The sequence below is a fragment of the Phyllostomus discolor genome, chromosome 7, assembly GCF_004126475.2.
Source record: "Phyllostomus discolor isolate MPI-MPIP mPhyDis1 chromosome 7, mPhyDis1.pri.v3, whole genome shotgun sequence".
Lineage (NCBI taxonomy): Eukaryota > Metazoa > Chordata > Mammalia > Chiroptera > Phyllostomidae > Phyllostomus > Phyllostomus discolor.
This window is the reverse complement of record NC_040909.2, coordinates 71,422,172-71,448,061: the sequence shown is the minus strand read 5'-3', so window position 1 is coordinate 71,448,061 and position 25,890 is coordinate 71,422,172. Positions and strand designations below refer to the sequence as shown.

The 25,890-nt window shown below is 38.5% G+C and overlaps 2 protein-coding genes across 2 annotated transcripts in view; one reads left to right on the top strand and one right to left on the bottom strand.

Moving 5' to 3' along the window:
• Positions 1 to 11,273: 11,273 nt before the first annotated feature.
• On the bottom strand, positions 11,274 to 12,263 carry NPBWR1 (neuropeptides B and W receptor 1). Its single transcript, XM_028519009.1, has one exon. The coding sequence runs from the start codon at positions 12,261 to 12,263 to the stop codon at positions 11,274 to 11,276; it is 990 nt and encodes a 329-aa protein (XP_028374810.1).
• A 939-nt stretch (positions 12,264 to 13,202) lies between these two features.
• Positions 13,203 to 25,890, top strand: part of LOC114501368 (peptidyl-prolyl cis-trans isomerase A-like) — a 40,684-nt gene continuing 27,996 nt past the window's right edge. Inside the window, 1 exon segment of the mRNA XM_036031666.1 lies at positions 13,203 to 13,307. Within this exon segment, the coding sequence (XP_035887559.1) occupies positions 13,203 to 13,307 (105 nt within the window).

Here is a 25,890-nt window from a genome sequence, read left to right as displayed (position 1 = left end):
AAGGAAAAAAATGACACCAAAGAAATGCAAAGGATTGTAAGAGAATATTACCAACAACTACATGCCAACAAATTAAAAAATCTGTATGAAATGGACAAATTTCTAGAAACATACAATCTTCCAAAACTGAATCAGGAAGAATCAGAGAATCTGAATAGTTACATCACAACTAGTGAAATCAAAGCAGTAATCAAAAAACTCTCAACAAACAAAAGTCCTTGACCAAATGACTTTACAGGTGAATTTTACCAAACACTCAAAGAAGAAATACAGCTATTCTTCTCGAATTACTCCAAAAAATTCAAGAGGAGGGAAGACTTCCAAGCTCATTTTACTAAGCCAGCATTATCTTAATTCCCAAACCAGATTACCTTATAAAGACAGAAAACTATAGGCCAATATCCCTGATGCACATAGATAATAAAAATCCTCAAAAAAATATTAGAAACCAGATCTAGCAATGCATTAAAAAGATCATATACAAGGTTGGTACAATATCCAAACATCAATGAATGTGATAAACCACGTAAATAAAATGAATAATTTAAACCACATAATCAACTATAGCTAGATGGTTCAGTAGGTTGAAGTGTTGTCCCCTGCACCAGAAGGTTACAGGTTCAATCCCCTGTCAGGGCACATGCCTAGGTTTTGGGTTTGATCCCTGATCAGGGCAAGTGCAGAGGGCAGCTGATTAGTCAGTATTGCTTTCTTAGTGTGTGTTTCTCTCCCTCTCTCTCTCTCTCTCTCTCTCCCTCTCTCTCTCTCTCTTTCTCTCTCTCTCTCTCCCTATCCCTTTATCTCTGTCTAAAATCGTAAAACATATCCTCAGGTGAGGATTTAAAAATTACTCCAAAAGCATATGATCATATCAATAGATGCAGAAAAAGGATTTGATAAAATCACACCCATTTATGATAAAAACTCTCAGCAAAGTGAGATTAGAGGAAATATAACTCAACATAACAAAGGTCATATAAGACAAACCCAGAGCCAACATCATACTCAATGGGCAAAAACTAAAAGTATTTCTTTTAAGATCAGGAATAAGACAGGGATATCCACTTTCCCTGCTCTTTTCAACATAGTACTGGGAGTCGTAGCCACCACAATCAGACAAGAAGAGATATAAGACTTTCAAATTGGAAAGGAAAAAAGTAAAACTGTCATTAAACACTGATGACATGATATTGTACAAAGAAAATACTAAAGACTCCACCAGAAAGCAACTAGCTCAAATAAATGAATTCGGCAAAGTGGCAGAGTGGAAAATTAATATTTAGAAATTGGTGGCATTTCTATACACCAGTAATGAACTATCAGAAGGAGAAAGTAAGAAAAAAGTCCCATTTACAACTGCAATAACAAAAAAATTAGGTACCTAGGAATACATTTAACCAAGGAGGTAAAGTCCTATTCTTGGAAAACTACAGGTCATTGAAAAAGAAATTGAGGAAGATACAAATAATTGAAAGCATATACCATGTTCATGGATTGGAAAAATTAACATCATTAAAATATTCATACTCCTGGCTGGCATAGCTCAGTGGATTGAGTGTGGGCTGGGAACCAAAGTGTCCCAGGTTCGATTCCCAGCCAGGGTACCTTCCTGGGTTGCAGGCCATAACCCCCAGCAACCGCACATTGATGTTTCTCCCCCCCCCTCTCTCTTTCTCTCTCTCTCTCCCCCCTTCCCTCCCTAAAAATAAATAAATAAAATCTTAAAAAAAAAATTCATACTACCCAAAGCGATTTACAGATTATACAAACTCCTATTAAAATGCCAATTTCATATGTCACACAACTAGAACAAATATTCCAAAAATTTATTAGAACCATAAAAAACCCAATCAGCCTCAGCAAGCTTGAGAAAGAAGAACAAAGTTGGAGAGGCCACGATACCTGATATCAAACTATACTACAAGGCCACTGTAATCAAAATGTCTGGTATTGGAATAAGAGCAGACATATAGGTCAGTGGAACCGCACAGACAGCCCAGAAATAAACCCACATCTTTGTGGTGATTAATATTTGAAAGAAGGCAAGAGCATATAATGGGGCAAAGTCTCTTCACTAAATTGTGTTGAAAAAATTGAACAGATACATACAAAAAAAAAACAAAACTAGACCACCAGCTTACACCATTCACAAGAATAAACTCAAAATGAGTAAAAGACTTGAATGCATTGTAAGTCACAAAACCACAAAAAGCCTAGGAAAAAAATACAGACAGTAAACATTTCAAACATCTCTCACAGGAGTATTTTTTTTAAAGCATGGAACTTTTTTAAAAAAAGATTTTATTTATTTATTTTTAGAGAGGAAAGGGAGGGGGGAGAGAGAGAGAGAAACATCAATGTGCGGTTGTTGGGGGCCATGGCCTGCAACCTAGGCATGTGCCCTGACTGGGAATCGAACCTGCAATGCCTGGTTCGCAGCCAGGCATCAATCACCTCATTCAATCCACTGAGCTATGCCAGCCAGGGATCACAGGAGTATTTTTGCTGATAAAATACTCCTAGGGCAAGGAAAACAAAAGAAAAAATAAACAAATGGAGCTACATCAAACTAAAAAGGTTTTGCACAGCTAAAGGAATCCATCATCCAAAGAAACATGAAACACTAATCCAAAAGAATACATGCATCTCTGCAGTTATTGCAGAATTATTTACAACAGCCAATATTTGCTATAAGTCCAAGTGCCCATCAATAATTGAGTGAATAAAAAGTCATGGTACATTTACACAATGGAATACTATTCAGCCATAAAAAAGAAGGAACTCTTACCCTTTGCAATACATTGGATGGACCTGGAGAGCATTATGCTAAGTGAAATAAGCCAGTCAGACAAACACAAGTACCATATGACTTCACTTATATGTGGAATCTACTGAACAAAATGAACTAACATGCAAAATAGATACAGGCTCAGAAAGAAAGCAGGCTGACAGCTCTCAGGACAGGGATAGAGGCTGGGGGCATGGAGGGATTGAGTGAAAAAGAAAGAAACTCATGGACGCAGACAATGCTGCAGTGGTTACTGGAAAGAGGGGTGGTTGAAGGGTATGGTGGGGATGGATAAATGGCGATGGACAGAGACTTGAGTTGGGGTGATGAACACACAATGCAGTGTACAGATGATGGGTTGTACAATTGTGCACCTGAAACCTGTATAAGTCTGTTAACCAGTGTCACCCCAATATTCAATAAAAAAATAAGATAAAATAAAATAAATAAAATTTTAGAAGGAGGGAGAAAAAATGGAGAGCCTGTGCCATATGTTTGATGTATGGGAGATACTTCATGTGATGGGAGAGGGGAAGACACAAGGGCTTCAAGGCTTAGATGTGAGAAGGTAAGAGAGTAATCCTACTTATAGCCGTATCATAAGGAAATGATAAAAATAAAAGGGAGATAAAACATATTCAGGAAGATGAAGATACCCATTGTAGTAATAAGAAAAAAATTGTTTTACACAAAAATAACAAAGAAACAGGAGTTAAAAATAGCAAGCGTTATTACATTCTCACTCTCTATGGAATATTATGTCATTAGGAATGATAAGAAAACCCATAAAAATCTAGGAAAACACGTTAAAAAATCATTTTCCTCTTGTAGTTTTCTGAGGACGTTCTAAGTGTAAAAACACAGCTGCAACTACAAAGCCTGATTTTTCTACATAATTCCACCTTTTACAAATGCCTTAAATAGTAAAGATAAAACCTAGCTCCTCTAAATTTATGTTTTCAATTTGATTCTTCCCACTGAGAATAACAAATAGAATTAATTAAACTAGTTATTTTTTCACTCACTGACCATAAACTAGTATTCACAAGGAGAATAATTTTTTTAAGATTTATTTATTTTTTTTTAGAGAGGGAAGGAGAGAGAGAGAGAGAGAAACATCAATGTGCGGTTGCTGGGGGTTATGGCCTGCAACCCAGGAAGGTACCCTGGCTGGGAATTGAACCTGGGACACTTTGGTTCCCAGCCCATGCTCAATCCACTGAGCTACGCCAGCCAGGGCCGAGAATAATTATTTTAAGGGCTACTTATATTTGAATATACTAATCATAGGAAAATAATAAAACTTTGAAGCATGCCAGCAGACCCAATAAATAAATCTTATATGATTTTAAAAAAAAGACCTACAATCAAGAGACACCTGTGCCTTGAGAGGCCTAACCAATCAATATTTTTGTATTTTAGACACTATTATTAGTTACTCAAATGATTCTAATTAGTTATTGTAAAATATAACTTCAACAATGATCAGGCAAGAAAAAGAGCAAACTTCTTTATAAGATCAATTAAAAGCAGTCTTAAATCAGTTGTTTATGTAATGAAAGGTGTGAAAATAAAGTCTTGCCAGGTATCTCAGCTTTTACCACCACCATGCCACATATTAGTGGCATACAAGGACAAGCATTCGTTCTGCACAGATGCTGAATGATGCTGCACAGTATATCATTCTAGGGAACAAGCTGGGAGACTTAGAAATGCTGCTGCCTAGATGCCACCCAGAGAAACTGACTTAATGAGTCTCAAAGCAGCCTAGGAGGATCTGACTAAAACTGCACATGTCCGCTGTGTCTGGGTATGTGGGTGGTGCCGAATTATATAAAGACCTGGGTCTGCTTCAAGTGAGTTCTGTTTTCTTTACTGACTCCATGTGGGTATCTCCAAATATCAAAACGCTTGCTGTCAGAGAAACATAACATTTGAGATTGCTTGAATTTATCTTTTCATTCCCAGATATTTTAGGACATTTTGGATGACATATCTACCATTACACACTAAGCTTTTTCCAAGTAACTGGTTTCTTATTGAGGTATTCTAGGTCAATAAGAAGGTTCACTGAAGTTTTATCAAACCTGCCCTGGCCAGATATCTCTATTGGAACTTCATCCCATATGCCAAAAGGCTGCAGGTTCCGCTTCTGGTCAGGACACTTACCTAGATTGAGGCAAGTATGGGAGGCAACCGATTCATGTTTCCTTCTTACATCAATGTTTCTCTCTCTCTCTCCCCCCCCCCTTCTCCAATAAATATATCCTCAGGTGAAAAATTTTTTAAATTTTTTAATCAAACCTGTTGCACACACACATTCCAGCTTAAAATGGCACTTACACACTATTTTATTATTTTTGTCTTAACCCCCTACTATAATAATAGAAAAGAAAAAATTAATAAACAAAGAGAACTGGATCAGGGTCTACAGAGAAGAGAGAGTAGATTTTGAAAGGATGGTAAGCAGAAGGAGTGTTCATGACCAGCAAAATGAAGAAATGTCTGCAGAGGGACACACCAACTCCATCCAATCTGATTTACCTCCATAGCACCCTAGGGAGGCCACCTTGCCCTCCGGAGTTAGGAGTGAGCTGCAGGGCAACAAACAGGAAGGCTAAACAGAAGTTTGTATAGAGAGTGCTTAGTCTGCCAAGACTGACCATGCAGCTGCATGATCCCCCCACCCTACTCCTGTGAGAGACAGACGGAAGTTCATGCTCTGGAGAAACTGAACCCAGCGGTTCACTGGACACAAGGAACCAGGTGCTGAAGAGGACAAGAACAAAGTTATGGAACAAAAATAGAGCAACAAAGTAAAAATCTGAAAACAGAAGAGAGAGACCTCTTGAACAGTTAGCTTTCCAAAGTGCAGACAGATGCCCCCCCTCAAAATCCTTTTAATCAGAATGGCTAGATTTAATGGATTAAAACATTGACATGTAAACCTATAATTTTGCAATAAGTTAAACACACAAAGAGTGTCGCAGGTTTGATTCCCAGTCAGGGTAAATGCCTGGGTTGCAGGCCATGACCCCCAGCAACCACACATTGATGTTTCTTTCTCTCTCTCTTTCTTCCTCCCTTCCCTCTCTAAAAATAAATTAATAAAATCTTTAGAAAAAAAAACACACAAAGAACAAAAGTCTTGAGACAGAATGAGGGCTGGAAGGACTAGGCAGGAAACTGATGGTTAGCTCTTCCAGTAAAATCAGTTTTAAAGTTTAAAGCTTTAAATCACACACGTGTATTTTTGATAGAAGTGAAACTACTTCACACACAAAAATCAAACATGATGGGCTTAGAAATCTTTAAATGACATTTCAAAAAATGGAATGGGTTATTGTTTTTAATGTCATTTCAGAAAAAATTCAATAGAAAGTGAGGCAAATGCATTCCTTCTGGAATGCATTTTATACTAACTGGCAGTATAAAAAATCACAAGAGATCATTATTTAACATACTTTGTACATTTAAGTACATTTTCATTTTAAATAAACATGTTTAAAGGTATATTATAAATTTTAACTATAATAACAAATGGCAATAATAATCCTGAGATGAGATTTCTTTAGGAAGTATGTAAGAAACTTCCCTTTTTTTCTCTTTGAAAATGTTTACTATCAAAAAGTGTTGATAGGGTTAAGCAGTACAGCCAAAAGAGAAGTGTTTCGTTGTTGCTGACACTGTTACACATGTCCCCCATTTCCCCCCCTAGGCCCATCTCCACCCAGTTCCCACCCCATGCCCCTCCCCTGGCCTTCACCATATTATTTTCTCTTTCTATGGGATCTGCATATATGTTCTTTGACTAATCTCTTCTCTTTTAAGAAGGATCCCTGTGATTCTCCAGTAAAGAGAACAAATAAAAATGTAACAATAAGAGTGTCAGTTGTATGAGAGGCAAGAGTTACAGATTTCAAAACAACATCCTGTAGGAGATTATGAATAATACCCTCGGTACTTTTACAAGTATAAATATTTATATCTTTTCTAATGTGACTGCTTCATTCCTATCACCTATACTCAATAGTCTTTCCTCATAATTCACTGTTGTTTAAAACAAAATAATTTGTCAGTGGATGAGCCATTTATAATATCTGTTTTATAGTTACTATTTAGTATTCATAAATGATGTCCCTGGTTTGGGGAACACTAATCATCTCCCCTACACTGCTGACCATACCCAGTTTTATAGTAAAAATCCACCTAGTCTTTCCATGGCATGCAGCGCCCTACTTAGTGCAGTAATTGAGTCATCCTCAGGACACCTCTTCTGGTCACACAGTCTTTGTCAGAGGATCCAAATTTCACAGACAGTGCAGGGCTATGTGTAGGACACTATTCCAGCTTTTGTGGGGAATGTGAACTATTCTTGCTGCCAGTAGGCATTTGAAGAAATCCTATTCTGGCTTATGGGGAGCATGGAGTTTATCCATTTTAAGAGTTTTTCAGTGATATTTTTAACACTTCCCTTTTTTTCATTTTTTTCTTCTAATTGATGTGATATATCTTCATGTAACTTTATGATATATGGCATAAATAAATAAATGTACCTTGCCTTAAATTCAATGACAATGTTATCCATTGTAAAACGTTGTTCTGTAGAAATAGAGGAGTCGTGAACACTCTATTCTACATAAATTGTGCACCCTGGAGCACAGCTTTGTATGTGTGAAGTGTGCAAATTACAATGCATGTGGTGCTTTTGCAGTTCAACCATGAGTGCAGCCAGATCTGCTCAAGAACAACTTATTCTTATATAATCTTTAACAGTGCCATACACTTGCAAGACTCTGAGTTAGGGCTGAAGTTTTATTATTAAATCTTATCTTCCCTTCATAGTACATGATATAATAGTAAGTATATATTGCTTGGTCCATTAAATACTTCAAAGACATCAATGTCTTTGAATTGATGTGATATGCCTTCATATCTTTTATCTAGTAATTCCAAATTATACTTGGAAACCAATTTCCTCTCTGATGGAATAGGATGAGACAATTCCTAAGGAGGAAACAGTAATGCTCTAATTAGACACCAGTCTTTTTGGGCCTGGGCAAATTGATCCATTTCCTTGTATTTTACTTCTCTGTATATATAGTGGGGGCCAAAGTGCCAGACACAAATCTGGCCAATATAAGACAATTACGTGAAGTGTTCTCTGATCTCTTCTTTAATCTGGATAAGTGGATGATTGCCATCCATAGTGGGATATTGTTCATTGCTATTTTCCCAGCATGTTTCTGAAAAAAGGAAAGTTTTCAGTAAGTATGAGAGTTTGGTGGTTAGAGCCTGTCTACCCTGCATCTATGTGGGCCCTGTCTGTGCTTACTGTTAGCTAAAACAGCAATGTGTGTGCTAATAAGCAATCACCTGACACACATGCTGCTCAGATATTCAGGAAACAAGGTTTGTGATCATGTGATGAAAACTTATCATCCATTTTCTGTCCAGCATGTATTCTAGAGTTTTTGTGCTAGTCAGCAGTTACACATAATTTTCACAATCAATGAAAATAAAGGGGAAATTTAATTCTTAATCTTGTCTTGTTAAAGACTCCTATTTATTCACTGCTTATTCATTAAAATAACATTTTCATGAAGGCAGTATTTTAAAACTGTAATGATGCATATACTCTAAAGTGATTGAATTATGGACTCCAATGTTCTCAAGTGATAGAATATTTAGTTATCACACAGAATGTTTCAGCTTTTACTCTAAACTGAGTTTCTCTCTGAATTTGTATTGCTCAAGAGAAAGCCTAAACACATACATTACATAACTCTATGAAGTTAACAAAAACTACGTAGACATATTTAAATATCAGAAGTGGTCTAATCAAATAACATACTTTACATGGAGACTGCAAGAATTCAACACAGAGTTAAAACCTTTGTAATACAATGATGTAAATAAATCCTACTTTTACATGGCTATTTGAATATTTATTCTACTTAAAACCTATGACATAAAAAGGAAATTTGAGACATACAATCCGGACTCCTGCATGTTAATACAAAGACAACCTAGAAATAACAACACAACAGTTTATCCAATAATTTAGAAAGCCAGGGTGAAACTGATTTACTAAGTCCTGTTTGATCAAACACGTACCATAGGATGCCAGCACAGTACGGCAATGTAGATAGCACAACGATGTTAGTTTGCACATTTGTCCACCAGTCCTATCCAGAGATTCCAAGACAGCTCCAGGTCGGTTTATGGTAGGGATGTCACGGTAAACAGGTGAGCCACCCAGTTCTCCCCATCTGTGTCCAGAGGGTGTCCAAGTATAGCAACTGAGTTTATGCAGACAGGTGAGGCTTCAAATCCAGATGATTGCATCTTGCCACTTCACTCCTTGTTCATCACTTTAGATGATGTCACAGTTACTCTAAGTTTAAAACTTTAATTTTAAAAAATTACTGAGGGTTCATAAAAAGAACTTTTGAGTCCTAAAAAAATCAATAAAATGTTTCCAAGAAATTTGAGGGCTACTACAATGAATTCCTCTGAAGGTAGCAGAGGACTGTTCAATGCCATGATATCCATCATTTGAAATGGATTGAAGATGAAAACTATAGCTTGAATGACTTACCATTATTGGTCACCCAAGGTACATTTCTGAATTTACATTTTCTAAACTTATGGCTATGCGTTATCCTATTGTTCCTAATAACTTTGAGAGCTAAAGAAGCAATTTTCATTCACCAAAATCAGAGAAGGAGTTTGCATACCCCACCCAAGAGAGGGTTTTTCCACTCCACATATTTTCAAAAAGATATTTTGAAACTAAACAATTTAGAAATTGACTAATGCCCATCAAGCTAAGGAAACAAAACCTGCTGGTGACACTAACACTCTTTTTCACACTTAACACTGAGCAATAGGAAATAAATATTTGTATAAATTCTCATTCCTGTTTTGAGTTTGTCCCAAAGAAAAAATTACTTTTTAAAAACCTGCAATTAGTGTTCATAGTCTCAGATGCAAACTACATTTTGTTGGGCAAACCCAAAGGTCAATACCTTTGGGTACAATACATAAGGGGAGATAAAATAAAGGTACTTAGGTTGGTGGCAATACTTCCTTGTGTACAGTACTTCCAGAACCAGGTATTACCAGGTTTACCTGACTACCAGGAGTTGTCTGGGACTAAGGAATAAAGCATATGTAATCCATAGCTCGCAGTGGAAAGAAATCCAGTAGAGAGACATGTGAGGGCGTCAGCACTGCATCTTCCTGGCTCTCCCTAGGGTGCACGGGATGAAGAATATGAGGAAAGGGGAAGGAAAGAATAAATATGCATTTGTTTTTATCTCATTTGCTCCTCACAGAAAGGTATGAGGTTGGGACATTATATATTTATAAAATTCTCAGCCTTGAAAAGCAATACACAATAAGTTGCAACAAACTTGGCCAAGCTTTAGAAGAGGTCCACGGGGACAAAGTGGGGCGAGGGTAATGAAGTCCTTCCGTAGAAAGAAGCAGTAATTACTAAGCAGGAAGTTTAAGGAGCAGGTTAGCAGGCGCTTGATCCATTTAGGACGCTATGCGCTGGACAGCTGGTTCCGCAAGGGGGCGCCAACAACCGCGTGCCTGGGCATAGCAGGCTTCAGGCATTTCCTGAGCAGAGTCAGCAGCCCTCGGAGCCTAAGAGCCCTGGATTATTTTCAGGTGAGAGTAGGAGTAGGTAAGGGTAAAGACAAAGAAAAGAAGGGGCTGGATCAAGAAAGTGGGGTATCACTAGTTTTACCACTAGTGTAAAGAGTCACGGCCAAGCTCCAGCCTCCTTCACCCCATGCCTCCTCTACACACACAAACACACACACACACACACACACACACACACACAGAGCCAGGCTGCCACAAAGAGGCCAGAACAGCCTCATCAACTATCCTCGCTTATTTCGGAGTAGGCACCCAACGCAGGTGCCTTGCCTCTCTTCTCCAGCTGTTAGAACACTCGGAGAAGGGCGAGGGGAATGCGGAGGCTGTTCGCAGCTTGTGCAAAAGCAGTCAGTTGCTGCTGAAAAACAAAGAAACAAGGTGCAGAGGCGAACGCGGAACCGACTGAGCTGTGGCATCCCCGGGCCTCACCCGTGACAGCGCTGAGGGCTCCACCTAGACTCGGGTTGTGCACAGTTTGGTGGGGAACGGGGAGAGTCGGGGAGAGAGAAAAGTCCCCAGCAAGTCTGCCTTTTACCTCTCCCCTGTCAAGTTCAGGGGATGCCTTTTGACATTACAAGGCGATCAAGGTGCGTTTTCAGCCACAATGGTCCTCACACCAAGTGCTCCAGCATCACCCGGAGGGTCTGGCAAATTCAAATTGCGGGTGGAGCCACAGTGTGTCGGATTCATGAGGTCTGAGACCGAATTTGGATCTCTATCAAGTTTGGGAAGAGAGTGGGGTAAAACATGGTCTGTCAGGGACAGCACCCTGAGCATCTCAGGACTGGCTGTTGCAGGGCGCAGTGGACAGTCAGGCGGCGGTGCGGCACCCCAGCAGCTGGCGGAGGCTCCTGCGGAAGCTGTCGTCCAAGAAGGCATAGAGGAAGGGGTTGAGACAGCTGTTGGCATAGCTCAGGCTGGTGATGAAGTAGGAGACCGCGATGACGAGCGGCGTCTGCGGGAGGTCGGTGGTGAGCGCCACCACGGTGCTCAGGTGGTAGGGCGTCCAGCAGAGGAGGCACACGGCCAGGATCGCCACCACCAAAAGAGTTACCCGTTTCTTAGCGCGGTCCAGGGCCTTGGCATGACTGTCGAGGCGTATGGCACGCAATCGACACAGCAGGGTGATATAGAGAATGCAGATGGTAGACACGGGGATGGCGAAGCCGAGCACTAGTGTATAGAGGCGGCTCGCCCGCCACCAGAAGGCCTCCGGCTGGGGGAAGACCAGCACGCACTGGCGTCGGCCCTGCTCCTCATCCAGGTGCGCGAAGATCGCGAAGGGCAGCACAACCAGCGTCACAAGCCCCCACACAGCCAGGCTCACCACGCGCGCGGCACCGTAGGTGCGGCCCGCCACCCGACGCGACTCCGCAGTGGCCAGCACCACCAGGTAGCGGTCGGCGCTCATGACCACGAGGAAATAGAGGCTGGAGAACGTATTGTACTGGTCAATAGCCACAATGAGTTTGCACATGAGCTCCCCGAAGGGCCACTGCCGCAGCAGAAAATCAGCGATATTAATGGGCAACACGAGCGTGAAGAGCTCGTCGGCGATGGCCAGGTTGAGGATAAAAAGGTTGGTGACATTCTTTTTGCGGGGCGTCCGCAGCAGCACGTACAGCACCGCAGAGTTACCTGTCAGCCCCACGGCGCAGATCACCGCGTAGACCACTGGTACGGCCACAGCCAGAGGCTGCGGTGGCAGCGGCGGCGGGCTCGACACGTTGAGGCAGCCCCCGGAGAGGCCGGGGCACGAGGTGTTGGAGGGCTCCAGCTCCCAGGACGATGCGTTGTGCATCTCCACGAGGGTCGGGATGCAGTAGATTCCGGTTTAAACACCGCCACCCTGCGGGGCTTCAAGCCCTTCTCTGGCTGTTCCTGGAATACGCGTTCCTGGCCTCCCTCCTTAGCCCACTGTCGCAGCTTGCTTCGGGGGCTGCAAAGCAGAAAAAAAAAAGCATAGATTAGGCCCGTCGACGTGTAACTTTAGGTAGAGGGTGCAGGACCTGGCGGCAGGCGGCGGTGCCCCAAACCCGCCCCTCCCCCATCGTTCTGTGGCACCTGTTGAAATCTTACCGTAATCAATTAAATACATGAAACGAAGCGATAGAGTGAAAAGAGTCCTTTCTTTTTATAGGAAAAATATGAAACCATCTACCCTGTTTCATGACGCCCCAGTCAGACCCAGGTCATCCCAGGGAATGCTGCAATGGCAAGCAAGTTTCGGTCACTAGCTTCCGTGCTCTCTCTGTAACTCAACCACAATCTCCACCTCACCTGGATGGGAAAGAGTACGCTGTTTCTGGAGCGGTCAGGAGAGGAGGCCGCGGGCTGCCTGCGAGGCTGCGGCGCTAGCCGGCAGCTAGTCAGTCTCCCCACCGCGAGTGCCTCCGCGTGTCCCGTGAGTGTGCTTGTAAGCTTAGGGATGGCGCAGTCGCAACTGCGCTCCGCTGACCTACCAGTCACCCCCACCACCCCACCACCGGTGAAACAGCAGTGGAATAGCGAAGCGCATTACTCAAAAATTTAGGAATTCTTTTTTCCCGTTGTGTAACCTCGTCACATTTGAATTAATGAAAAGCTCTCCTATGAAGAATTAAAGAAAACCAAAGTTAGTGTGTTGTAAATGAGCAATGCAGTTAATGCTTCCATTATTTTTTTATTTTATTAAGAGAGAGATCAATTTTGTTGTTCCACTTATCCATTCATTCATTGGTTGATTCTTGTATGTGCGCTTATGGGGGTCCAATTGGAAACCGTGGTGCATCAGGATGACGCCCCAACCAAATGGACTACCCAGCCAGAACCATTCTGTTTTTCAAATGCAGGCACATGGGCTAGCGTAATTTTAAATTTCAAATTACATTCATACTATATTGCTATACAGAAAAGTAAATGCAGTAAAAAATGCAAATTACCTGTTTTCAAATGCTCTTGTCTTCGCAAAATTACAAGATCATTAGTAACCAATACAATTTGAGATACTTTAGGCTTTCTAAAAACATGTCAAAGTAATGACTTTATTAATAAAGGCAAACTACCTTTATTAATAAAGCTACCTCTGGCAGCCTTTTAGGGACTTTTAATAAAACGTTGCAAGTTGCTCAACACACAGCTCTGAACCTCCCCCTAAAGAGAACTACCTACCTTGCAGGCACTGCTGACCTGGGCTCCAATAGCTTCTCAGGGAGCTTTGAGTTCTTACTGTCTGAAGCAGAACTCACATGAGCACATCACCTTTGTGCACTGAAGGAAATAAACTAAATATTAGTTCTCTCTAATTCCTATTTTCTTCCTTCGCCTTTCAGCAAATTAAAACACAGAATTATATCCAGCTTCCCTCTATTTTCCTTCCACAAGAGCAGGCAAATGCCCAAATAAAGTGCAGTTTTGGTCCTTCATTATGCATTTTAGAGAAGGGAGCGTGGGCAACTGAGAGACTGGAAGTAGCCAGCAGAAGAAGCCTTTAGGGATGGAAATACAAACACTTTCCTTTGCCCACTCCCACTCAAATCTCTCAGCTAGGAACCGCATAAATCTGGCTTCCCTGAAGTTTCATGCTTTGTGTGAAGAAAATGACAGAAAAGTCTTAGGCTACATCCAGGGGAAAAAAATATGTGACAAAGCAACATACAATATAAAATTAAACACAAAGAAAAATTATGTATGACATATATAATAAACACCTAGGTACATACACAATTATCTGTGTGTATGTATATGCATATATATATACACACATGCATATAGTTGCCTAGTTTTCAAATATTTGGAAATTTTCTAATTTTAATTAAGATTTCTAACTTAATTACACTATGGACAAAGAACATAGAATTCATTGGCATTTGTTGAAACAATGCCCAGTATATATTTTTCCAATTATTTAATGTATACTTAACAAATAATGCTCTAAGTTTTTTGAATGCAGAACTCTACATGTGTCAACTAGTCAAATACATTATTTACTTAAATCTCTCTATTAGTATTTTCATCTGGCTGTTTTATGAGTTGCTGACAGAGGTGTGTTCAAAATGTCAAGTTGGATTTCTTCAGTTATACTTTTAAGTCTCTCAACTTTACTACTATGTAATTTGATACTGTTTTCTTAGGTGCACACAAATGTAATATTATTATATTTTCCTGTGCAATGGGCTCTTGTATCATAAAATATCTTTCTTCAATTGGGTTATTACTTCTTGCTGTGAGTATTGTTCTTTGTTTGATATTATTACAGCTATACCAATAGTAGTTCCCTTAGTATTATCATGAAATATCTTTGGTTAAACTTTCTGCATCCTTATGTTTAGCCTATGTCCCATATAAGCATTATAAAGGTTGTTCTAATCCAGCCTGACAATTGTCTTCAAATTGGATTATTTATATTAATAATATATTTAATGTAGTTATAGATAACATTAGGGTATACATATTATGTTATCTTTTGTTTTCTACTTTTACCTAATTTCTGTCCTTTTTTTCCTTTTTTAAAAATATTTTTAATTGATTATGTTATTACAGTTGTTCCATTTTCCCCCTTCACTCCCCTCCACCCTACCCCCCCACCAACATCCCCACCCTTTAGTTCATGTCCATGTATCATACTTATAAGTTCTTTAGCTTCTACATTTCCCATACTATTCCTGCCCTCCCCTTGTCTATTTTCTACCTACCACCTATGCTACTTATTCTCTGCACCTTTTCCCCCTCTCTCCTCCTCCCCCTCCCCTGTTGCTAACCCTCCATGTGATCTCCATTTCTGTGGTTCTGTTCCTGTTCTAGTTGTTTGCTTAGTTTGCTTTTGCTGTTGTTTTAGGTGTGGTTGTTAATAATTGTGAATTTGCTGTCATTTTACTATACATGTTTTTAATCTTCTTTTTCTTAGATAAGTCCCTTTAACATTCCATAAAATAAGGGCTTGGTGATGATGAACTCCTTTATCTTGACCTTATCTGGGAAGCATTTGATCTTCCCCTCCATTTTAAATGATAGCTTGGCTGGATAGAGCAATCTGGGATGTAAGTCCTTGCCTTTCATGAATTGAAATACTTCTTTCCATCCCCTTCTTGCCTGCAAGGCTTCGTTTGAGAAATCAGCTGACAGTCTTATGGGAACCCCTTTGTAGGTAACTATCCTTTTCTCTTGCTGCTTTTAAAATTCACTCCTTATCTATAATCTTTTTTTTTATTTTAATCATTGTTCAAGTACAGTTTTCTCCCCCCTACTCCCATTCCAGCCCACCCACCCAACCTTATCTATAATCTTGAGTAATGTAATTATGATGTGCCTTGGTGTGTTCCTCCTTGAGTCCAACTTCTTTGCAACTCTCTGAGCTTCCTGGATTTCCTAGAGTCTATTTCCTTTTCCAGATTGGGGGAGTTCTCCTTTATTATTTGCTCAAATAACTTTTCCACTTGTTGCTCTTCCTCTTCTTCTGGTATCCCTATAATTCGGATGTTGGAATGTTTAAAGATATCCTGGAGGTTCCTAAGCGTCTCCTCATTTTTTTTTTTTGAATTCTTATTTCTTCATTCTTTTCTGATTGGATGTTTCTTTCTTCCTTCTGGTCCACTCCATTGATTCGAGTCCCAGTTTTCTTCCCAGCACTATTGGTTCCCTGTACATTTTCCTTCATTTCATTTAGCATTGCCTTCATTTTTTTCATCTAATCTGTGACCAAATTCAACCAATTCTGTGAGCATTCTGATTACTGGTGTTTTGAACTGTGCATCTGATAGACTGGCAATCTCTTCGTCACTTAGTTCTATTTGTTCTAGTTCTTTGAAGTGTTCTTTCATTTGGACCATTTTTTTTCTTGTCTTATTGTGCCTGTTATGTAGTGAGGGGCAGAACCTTAGGTGTTCACCAGGATGGGGCTACCCACATCGCTCTGTTGTGATGCTGTATGTGGGGGTGGGGTCTGAGAAGGAACAATGTCACTTGCTCTGCTCTCTGCCAGTTTTCAGTCACTTCCCCTGCTTCCCACAATCAAATTGGCCCCTTCTGGTGCTGATTCCCATGGGCGTGTGTACATTCTAGGACCCTGTGGGTCTCTTCAACCAACCCTCCCAACCCTGTGAGGCTGGGAGTCTCTCTTAGCACCTCAACCCCCACAGGTGTTTTCAATTGGTGTTTTGAGGCTTTATCTCCCTGCACTGGGGACTCTGGGTTGTACAATGTGTTTCACTTCCCAGTTTGACCTGATTTATGTACATGCAAATGTGGGACCACCCGGTCCGCCAGCCTCCGTGTATGCTGTACCCCTCCATAATCCACTGCCTCACTGGGTCCACCAGCTGCTGCCTTGTGTGTCCTGGGTCCACCAGCCACCTCTTTGCGGTGACCCCTCTCTGCCCAGCTGCCCAACTCTGACTCTCCTACCAGTCTGGATGAATGTGTGTATTTTAACTCCTTGGTTGTCAGACTTCCATACAGTTCAATTTTCTGTCGGTACTGGTTGTTTTTTATTTCTAAATTATTGTTGTCCTTATTTTGGTTGTGCAAGGAGGCACAGTGTTTCTACCTACACCTCCATCTTGGCCGGAAGTCCCCTCTTTTTCCTTTTTTACATTCTTTTGGATTATTATTAAATTTTTTATTATTCAATTCCCTTCACTTCAGTAAATTAGTTCTAAATGCTTTTATTATTTTAAAGGTATCCTACAGATACCTTTAAATAAAGGATACAGATACCTACAGTATATATCCTTTACATATTAATGTACAGTCTAAATTATTACTTTTGTAAACTTCCTAATAATGCAAGGACTTTTTAAATTATTGGGGGTGACATTGATTAATAAAATTATATGCAAGGACTTTTTAACACAAACTCCATTTGCTTCCCTCCTCCTTTTGTGCTGTTAATATATCTTCTTTTTTTTAAATATATTTTATTGATTATGCTATTACAGTTGTCCCATTTCCCCCTTCACTCCCCTCCACCCTGTACCCCCTCTCGCACCCACGTTCCCCCCCTTTAGTTCATGTCCATGTGTCATACTTATGAGTTCTTTAGCTTCTACATTTCCCATACTATTCTTGCCCTCCCCCTATCTATTTTCAACCTACATTCTATGCTACTTATTCTCTATATCTTTTCCCCCTCTCTCCTCCTCCCCCTCCCTACTGCTAGCCCTCCATGTGCCCTCCATTTCTGTGGTTCTGTTCCTGTTCTAGTTGTTTACTTAGTTTCTTTTGGTTTTGCTTTAGGTGTGGTTGTTAATAATTGTGAGTTTGCTGTCCTTTTACTATACATGTCTTTTCTTTATCTTCTTTTCTTAGATAAGTCCCTTTAGCATTTCATAAAGTAAGGGCTTGGTGATGATGAACTCCTTTAATTTGACCTTATCTGAAAAGCACTTTATCTTCTCTTCCATTCTAAATGAGAGCTTTGCTGGATAGAGCAATCTGGGATGTAGGTCCTTGTCTTTCATGACTTGGAATATTTCTTTCCAGCCCTTTCTTGCCTGTAAGGCCTCTTTTGAGAAACCAGCTGACAGTCTGATGGGAACTCCTTTGTAGGTTACTGTCCCCTTATCTCTTGCTGCTTCTAGGATTCTCTCCTTTGTTTTTACCTTGGCTAATGTAATTATGATGTGCCTTGGTGTGTTTCTTCTTGGGTCCAACTTCTTTGGGGCTCTCTGAGCTTCTTGGATTTCTTGGAAGACTGTTCCCTTTGCCAGTTTGGGGAAGTTCTCCTTTATTATTTGTTCAAATAACTTTTCCACTTGTTGGTCCTCCCCTTCTGGTACCCCTATAATTCGGATGTTGGAATGTTTAAAGGTGTCCTGTATGCTCTTAACCTTTTCTTCGATTTTTTGAATTCTTATTTCATCATGCTTTCCTGCTTGGTTGATTCTATCTTCCTTCTGGTCCACTGTATTGTTTTGAGACTCAGATTCCTTCCTTTCACTATTGGCTCTCCTCCGTATATCTTCCTGCATCTCTTTTATGGTAACCTGCATCCTTTCATCTGAAATTGCGCCCAAAGTCCACCAATTCCGTGAGCTTTCTGATCACCAGTGTTTTGAACTGTGCATCTGATAGATTGGCTATTTCTTGGTCACTCAAAAAGATGAGTCCTGGGGGACTGATCTGTTCTGCTGGAAACATATCTTATGTCTTTCCCTATCTCTCCTATTATTTTATTTATTTATTTATTTATTTTTTCTCCGGTCTGGTTGCTCTTGTTCGCTAAGGGACGGAGCCTTAGGTGTTCACTGGGGCTGGGCACCCCAGTTGCTGGATTGTGACGTTATATGTGGGGGCTGGGGTGGGAGCCGGCACAGGAGGGATCAATGGTGACAGTTCCATTCTCCTGGACTCAGACCCTTCTCTTGGCTCCCAGGCTGGGAGCTCTGCCCTGTTCCACAATCGCTGCCTCACTGGGTCCACCAGCCGCTGCTTGCGTACTCAGGGATTACCGCTGCGCTCTTGCGCCCCAGCTGGCTGTCGTGCCGATTTTGCGCCAAATTTCCCCCGACCTCCGCGCGCCGCCGACCCGCGCCAGCCCCGCACCTGCTCGGCTCGTTGTCCCCTACCAGTCTGGATGTACGGGTCTACTTCAACTTCTTGGCTGTCCGACTTCCATTTAGTTAAATCCTCTGACAGTTCTAATATTATGACTGCAAATCATTGTTGTAAATTATTGTTGTTCTATTCTTGGTTGTGTGAGGAGATACGGTGCATCCACCTATTCCTCCATCTTGCCGGAAGTCCGTCAATATATCTTCTAAATCTATGTATACTTTAAACCCCACAGAACATTATTATTACCATCATTATTGTTTTAAATAGTCAATATGCTTTCATAGGTGTGTACATACTATACTTTTGGTTCTCCTTGTTCCTTCCAGCATCAATCTCCTTCTATCCAGTATCATTTCCTTTATCATTAAAGAACTCCCTTATATTTTAAGTGCCGTGCTGTTGGCGATAAACTCTCACTATTGTTCTTTTGGCCTGAAATTTCCTTCTTTTTTCTTTCATTTTTTTGAAGATGTTTCACTAACTATGAAATTCTGGACTTTCTGTTGTTTTATTGCAACAGTTTTAATAATTCTCTATGTTTTTGCTTTCATTGTTTTATTAGAGATGTAGTTTTCTATCTTACTGTAGCCCTTTGGAAAGTAATTTGCTTTTTTTCTATAATCATTCTGTACATTTTTTTATTGTGTCTTTTAGAAGTTATACTATGATGGCTTCAGAGTGATTTTCTTTCCACGTATCCAGGTTTGAATTTTATTTCTTTAGGATTTTATTTTTTTATTTTTAGAGAGAGGGGAAGGGTGGGAGAGGGAAAGAAACATCGATGTGAGAGAGAAATATTGATGGGTTGCCTCTTGAACGTGCCTCATCCAGACCGAACCTGCAACACAGGCATGTGCCCTGACCAGGAATCAAACCACCACACTTCACTTTGTGGTATAAGGCTGAACCAACTGAGCCACACTGGCCAGGACCAGGTTTGAATTTTAGAGCATCTAAGATCCGTGACTTGATATTTTATTTCAATGTTGGAAAATTTTCAGCATTCTCTCAGCAAGTTTTGCCAATGTCCATACTCTTTCATTTTTAACTGGGAGTACTATTACAGTGTGTGTGTTAGACTTTCATTCTCTTTTCTGTCTGTTGCTCACCATTTTTTTTTCTGTACTTCAATCTGGCCCTTAAATCCTGGCTTTTTTGGTTGGTACCTTCACATACCTGCTTCAGTCTTTTCTTAATTTTTATGGTAGGTCATAACAGGAGCATTTGTGTAATACAAGCTACTTTATCGTAACTAGAAGCAAAAGTCAAAATATAAACTTTCCTATACGGTGGGTTATCAAATAACACTGTTTCATTAAATATTGATGAGATGTTGTAGGAGCTTAACTCTTGTTTATAACAGCCTATGATAAGATTGATATATATTGTTTTGCTTACAGTACCAGAACCTATTGATGACCTTAAGTGAGGACTTACTATACAATACAATACCACATTAAAAAGAATATTTGTATATGTTTGCTTCCATATGCATACTCATGTATAAGTGTGTATATTTATGGAAGACTATACACCAAGATGTCAAAAATATTTCAGTAGGATATGGATTTGGCATTTTATTTTCTTTGCATTTTTCTGACTTGACAAAATTTATTTATAAGAAAATATATTACTTTTATAATAGTAAAAACATAGTTATAAAAATTAGACTTATGAAATACTGCTGAGAAGAAATTAACAATATATAAGGAAGGTATTTCTTCCAGCACTTGTGAAATTACTGTAAGTACAAAAAATAGTGAATATATAGGTATGTAAATATACATTTATATAGAAAACATTATATATACCCTAAAGCCCACCCACAACACTGCCAAAACAAAGATTTCCAATAGCATTTTGTGCTTCCTGAACCAATTTTTATTAATATAAAATATTCACTATTAATGTTAACTCCAACAACCTCATATTTTGAAAATTATGTAGTCAGATATTTTAATATATATTACCAAGGGTGTTATTATCTATGTGATCATTGTGCCTTAGTTTAATGCTGCTATAACTTCCAAAATTTATTTTCCTTGGCATAGAAAAAAATAATCAAGGCAGAATCAAAAGGTATAAACACTAAAGCCATAGTATTTGTCATAGGAAAAAACTAATCTTTTCTCCCTAAAATCATCAATGAGACAAGGATATCTTCTCCCAACACTTCTAATCAACTTTGTAAAGGAGGTTATCTAGCCAGTGCAATAAGGAAAGAAAAATAAATGAAAGATACCTAAATCAGGGATAAAAAGTAAATGACAGGGATACAGCTGTCACTATTTGAAGACATGATATTTGTGTATCAAGAAGACATGATATTTTTTTATTCCATGGAATTTACAAAAAACACTATTAAAACAAATAAATGAGTTTAGCAAGAATGCAGGATGCAAGACCATAAAAACATTTAGTGCATTTCTACATATTAAAAAAAGGTACAATCAGAAACTAAAACTTAAAACAATACCATTTACACTTAAGGATAAATCTCAAAAAAGATGTGAAAGACTCATCACTGAAAATTACAACACATTGCTTAAAGAAATTAAAGTAGACTTAAATAAATGGAGGGATAAACCATGTTCATACATCAAAAACTCAGTAGTATTAAGATGTTGATTCTCCCTAGATGGATCTTCAGATTAATGCAAACCTACTGAAATTCCCTGGAGATTTTGTGCATATGTGTGTGTGTGTATAAATGATAAACTGATTTTAAAATTTATGTATAAGTGTGAGTGGTGTAGAATAATTGCTCAACAACTTTAAAAAAGAAAAACAAATTTGGAAGCCTAACACTACCTGACATTACCACATATCATAGAGCTACAGTACTCAAGAAACTGGTATTGGTGTCAAGACAGACAAATAGATCAGTAGAACAGAATGGAAGGTTTAGAAATAGATGCACATATATATGAACAACTGATTTCCAACAAAGATTCAAAGGCAATTCAGTGGAAAAAGGATAGTCTTTTCAAAAATTGGTGCGGAAACCATTAGATAACCATATACCAAAAAAATGATCTTTAACCCATACTTTTCACTATATGTAAATATCATCTCAAAATGGACCATATAACTAAATGTAAAATTTTAAATTATAAAACTTTGGAAGAAAAAAATAGCAGCATATCTTTGTAAGGTTTGGTTAGGCTAAGATTTACTATATACACTGTAAAATGCATAATCTATAGATGAACAAATTGATAAGTTGGACTTAATTAAAATTAAAACCTTTTCCTCTTCAAAAGACACTATAAAAGTAATGAAAAGACAAGCTACAGACTTGGAGAAATCATTTGTTAAGTTTATTTCTGACAAAGGATTTTTATCTGGAATATTTAAAGAACTCTCAAAATTTAACAAAATGAAAACAGAGAATCAAATTTTAAAAATGGGCAAAAAATATGAAGACATATTTTATTGAAGAAGATAACAGATGACAAATCAGCACATGAAAAGCTGCCCAACATTATTAATCATTAAGCCAATGAAAGTTAAAATCTCTAAGAAATACTGGTACAATGCCTATGAAAATGGCTAAAATTAAAAAGACTGAGGATACCAAGGATATGGAGGAACTGAAACTCTCATAGATTGCTGGTAGGAATGTGAAATGGTGCAACCACTTGGAAATTTATGTACAATATTATCTCTTAAAAAGTTAAATATACATCTACCATGTATTAAGCCATTCCATTTGTAGGTATTTATTCAAAAGAAATATAAATATATATTCATACAAAGCCTTTTACATGAAATTTGGTAGAAGCTTTACATGTAACAGCCTCATATCACAAATAACCCAAATAAACAGCCCATAAACAGGTTAATGAATAAACAAATTGATCATAATTCATGCAAGGGAATCCTATTTAACAATAAGAAGGGATGAAATTTTCATACACACCACAACATGCATTAATAGCAAAATAATGGTACTGCATGACAGGAATCAGACCCCCTCCCCAAAAAGTACATTCTGTATGATTGTATTTATATAAAACTCTAGAAAATCCAGCCTAATCTGTAGTGACAGAAATCAGGTCAGAATATTTTGGGAGGAAGGGATAGAGGAAAACTAGGGAAAAGACAGACAAGAGGGAGGGATTACAATGGGACACAGGGAAACTTACATGTCAGTCACAATACCTGAATGAAGCTATTTAGAAAATAACATATGGAAAGACAGGAGATGGAACTCAACCACCTAAATGAAGAGGCTGAAAGTGAGACCCTTGCATACATACAACCCCTTGCAAACGGCTCCAGAAAATTTCATCGGCAGTTTAAAGAGCAGGAAAGGTAACTTGTTCCTAGCTCACAAAAACCAACCAAAAACTGAATACTCCAGCCATTTACTTCAAGTGGATCTGGAGCCGGGATTTGCACTACCATATGCTGTAAAAATCTCTGTGCTTTGAAATGAGCACAAGTACTGGTGTCAGTCCAGAGTAGTAGCCACAAATCTGGACCTAGATTGTGTGTTTTCCATCCATGTTTTTATATTTTTTGTATATTTTTGTTCTCAAAACATTTAATATAGTTTTGAGATTTTTAAATACATATAAATATTATCATCTAGGTATAGTTCTATACCCTGCTTGTATCTATATATACTTATAAAATGCAGTATTATTTGGCTTTTCTTTTTAATTCTTTATAGCATTTTCTTGTATACAAATATTGTAGCTTGTTTTTAAAATGTTTAATCGCTATCTTCAGCTTTCAATCTTTTTCATTCCTAATGTTATTTGCACTTTATTGTAATGAATTCATAAAATTCATTACAATAAAGTTCATGAATTTTGTAAAGCTATTGTGAGACTTTTCCAAGATTTAGCTTTTTGTTTCATTAAACCTATTCTTTTTTAAGCTATTTACTTGTTTTAAAATTTTTTTTTATTTATTTTTAGAGAGAACAGAAGGAAGGGAGGAAGAGAGGGAGAGAAACATCAATGTGTGAGAGACACATCCATGGGATGCCTCTCGCACACCCTCGGTTGGGGACCTGACCCGCAACCCAGGCATGTGCCCTGACAGGGAATCAAACCGGCAACATTGCAGTTTGCAGGCCAGCATTCAATCCATCTAGCCACAACAGCCAGGGTTATTCAAACTATTTTTTATTTAAAATAATTATCGTTATTTTTTTTCCGTTTTCTTTAAGTTTTCTCTTTATTGTCTTTCTAAATTCTGAAAATAGAGTATCACTTTTTACTTATTCTGTGTGAACCTATGTCCAATTATCAAGGTTGTCTAAGACATTTAAGAGGATATCTGATGGATGACTGCAGTATCAACTCCCAGCAACACCTTATCACTACGTAAGCCCCTGGAATTTAGCTACAATTCTGGGGAAATTAGTGGAGGGACACAAAACTGAATGGATTAAATTAATTCCATGCCTATAAAATTTGGGGACTCAAAATATAAGTTTTCATAGAAAAGAAATGTATACTTCTGCTCACCATACTTTATAGATTGAAATATATACCACTGTATGCATATAGTGAAACAAAAAGTCATCTGTCCTCTATGTGGTGAATACATCTGCCAAGAATAGTTTTAATACTTACATTTTATTTTTTCAGAATAATATGAATTGTCAAAATAATATGAATTGATTTTATCTTTGTTATATTCAGATGTTATGCATCTTGTGATAGTTTCCCTTATCATCAGAACTCCTGTGTGTTTGGCATACATGCACAATTTATTTAATCATGGTATCTCAGGTACTGTCTGTCAATGAGTTGATTGGGAGTTTACAAGGGAGGACCCAAGAAAACTGAATTGATTTATGAAAAAATGTGTATTTATTCTTAAGTGTTCAAACTTCAGTCACCTTCAAAGTATCAAAGTACTCTCCATTTGATGCAATACACCCATTGAGATGTTTTTTTCCAATGCTCAAAATAGTATTTGAGCTCGACTTTGGGACTTTCAGTGCTTCTGCCATTTTTTGTTTCACCTCTTCCATATCAGCAAAACATTTCTCTTTGAGAAGGTTTTTCATCTAGGAAAAGAAACAAAAAAAAGTTGCTCAGGGCAAGATCAGGTGAATAGGATGGGTGGAGCATGGGGTCATACCATTTGTTATCAAAAACTGAACACTCAGTGTGGTATGGGCAGGTATGCTCGTAAATCACCTATCATAAAATTGACCAAAATGTTGAAAATATTTTCAAAATAATTCACTGAAGCTGAACATAGCCTCTCCCAATAATGCCTGCTGATCCTAGAATATTCACCTACTGAAGGAAGCCTATATTTCAAGGCACCCTCCACCAGAGGATAATTCCATTATTTTTTGTGATTCCCCCTCATATATGACATTTTGGAGTCAGAATTAATTGTATTTTCTTTATGAATTACTTTTTCACCAATGCTCTTGATTTTGTCTAAACTGAGTTTTACATAGTTACCAATACTGTGCATTGTCTGTGCGACACGCATTATAGTAGATACATTCAAAAAACACAGAAAGAGTGCACTTAAAGCTGAAAGATATTGTACTTAATGGAATATATAAACCTATCATAATGTGAGAAATTTAAATGCTGTCTAAATTGTTGAAAAGGTTAAGAAATTGTTGCTGTTAATTTTTAACAGTACTTTGAGGTGTTTTTATAAGTGGCCCAATTGAAATATTAATAAATAAAAAAGTCTTGGATTTGTTTCAAAATATATGTGTGAGACTGCAGGGTAGATGAGAATGTAAACATCAGGACTGGCTATGGTTTTTAACACTGAATAATCACAAAGTAAGGAATATGAGAGCTCATTATAGTATTCAGTCTACTTCTGTATATGTTTGAAATTATCCATAATGATTGTTTTTATTAGAATCATCTTTGCTACCTCTCTCTTCATTACTGCCC

Coding starts and splice junctions, on each gene's coding strand:
- NPBWR1 (XM_028519009.1), bottom strand. CDS start 12,263: ATGCACAACGCATCGTCCTGGGAGCTGGAGCCCTCCAACACCTCGTGC.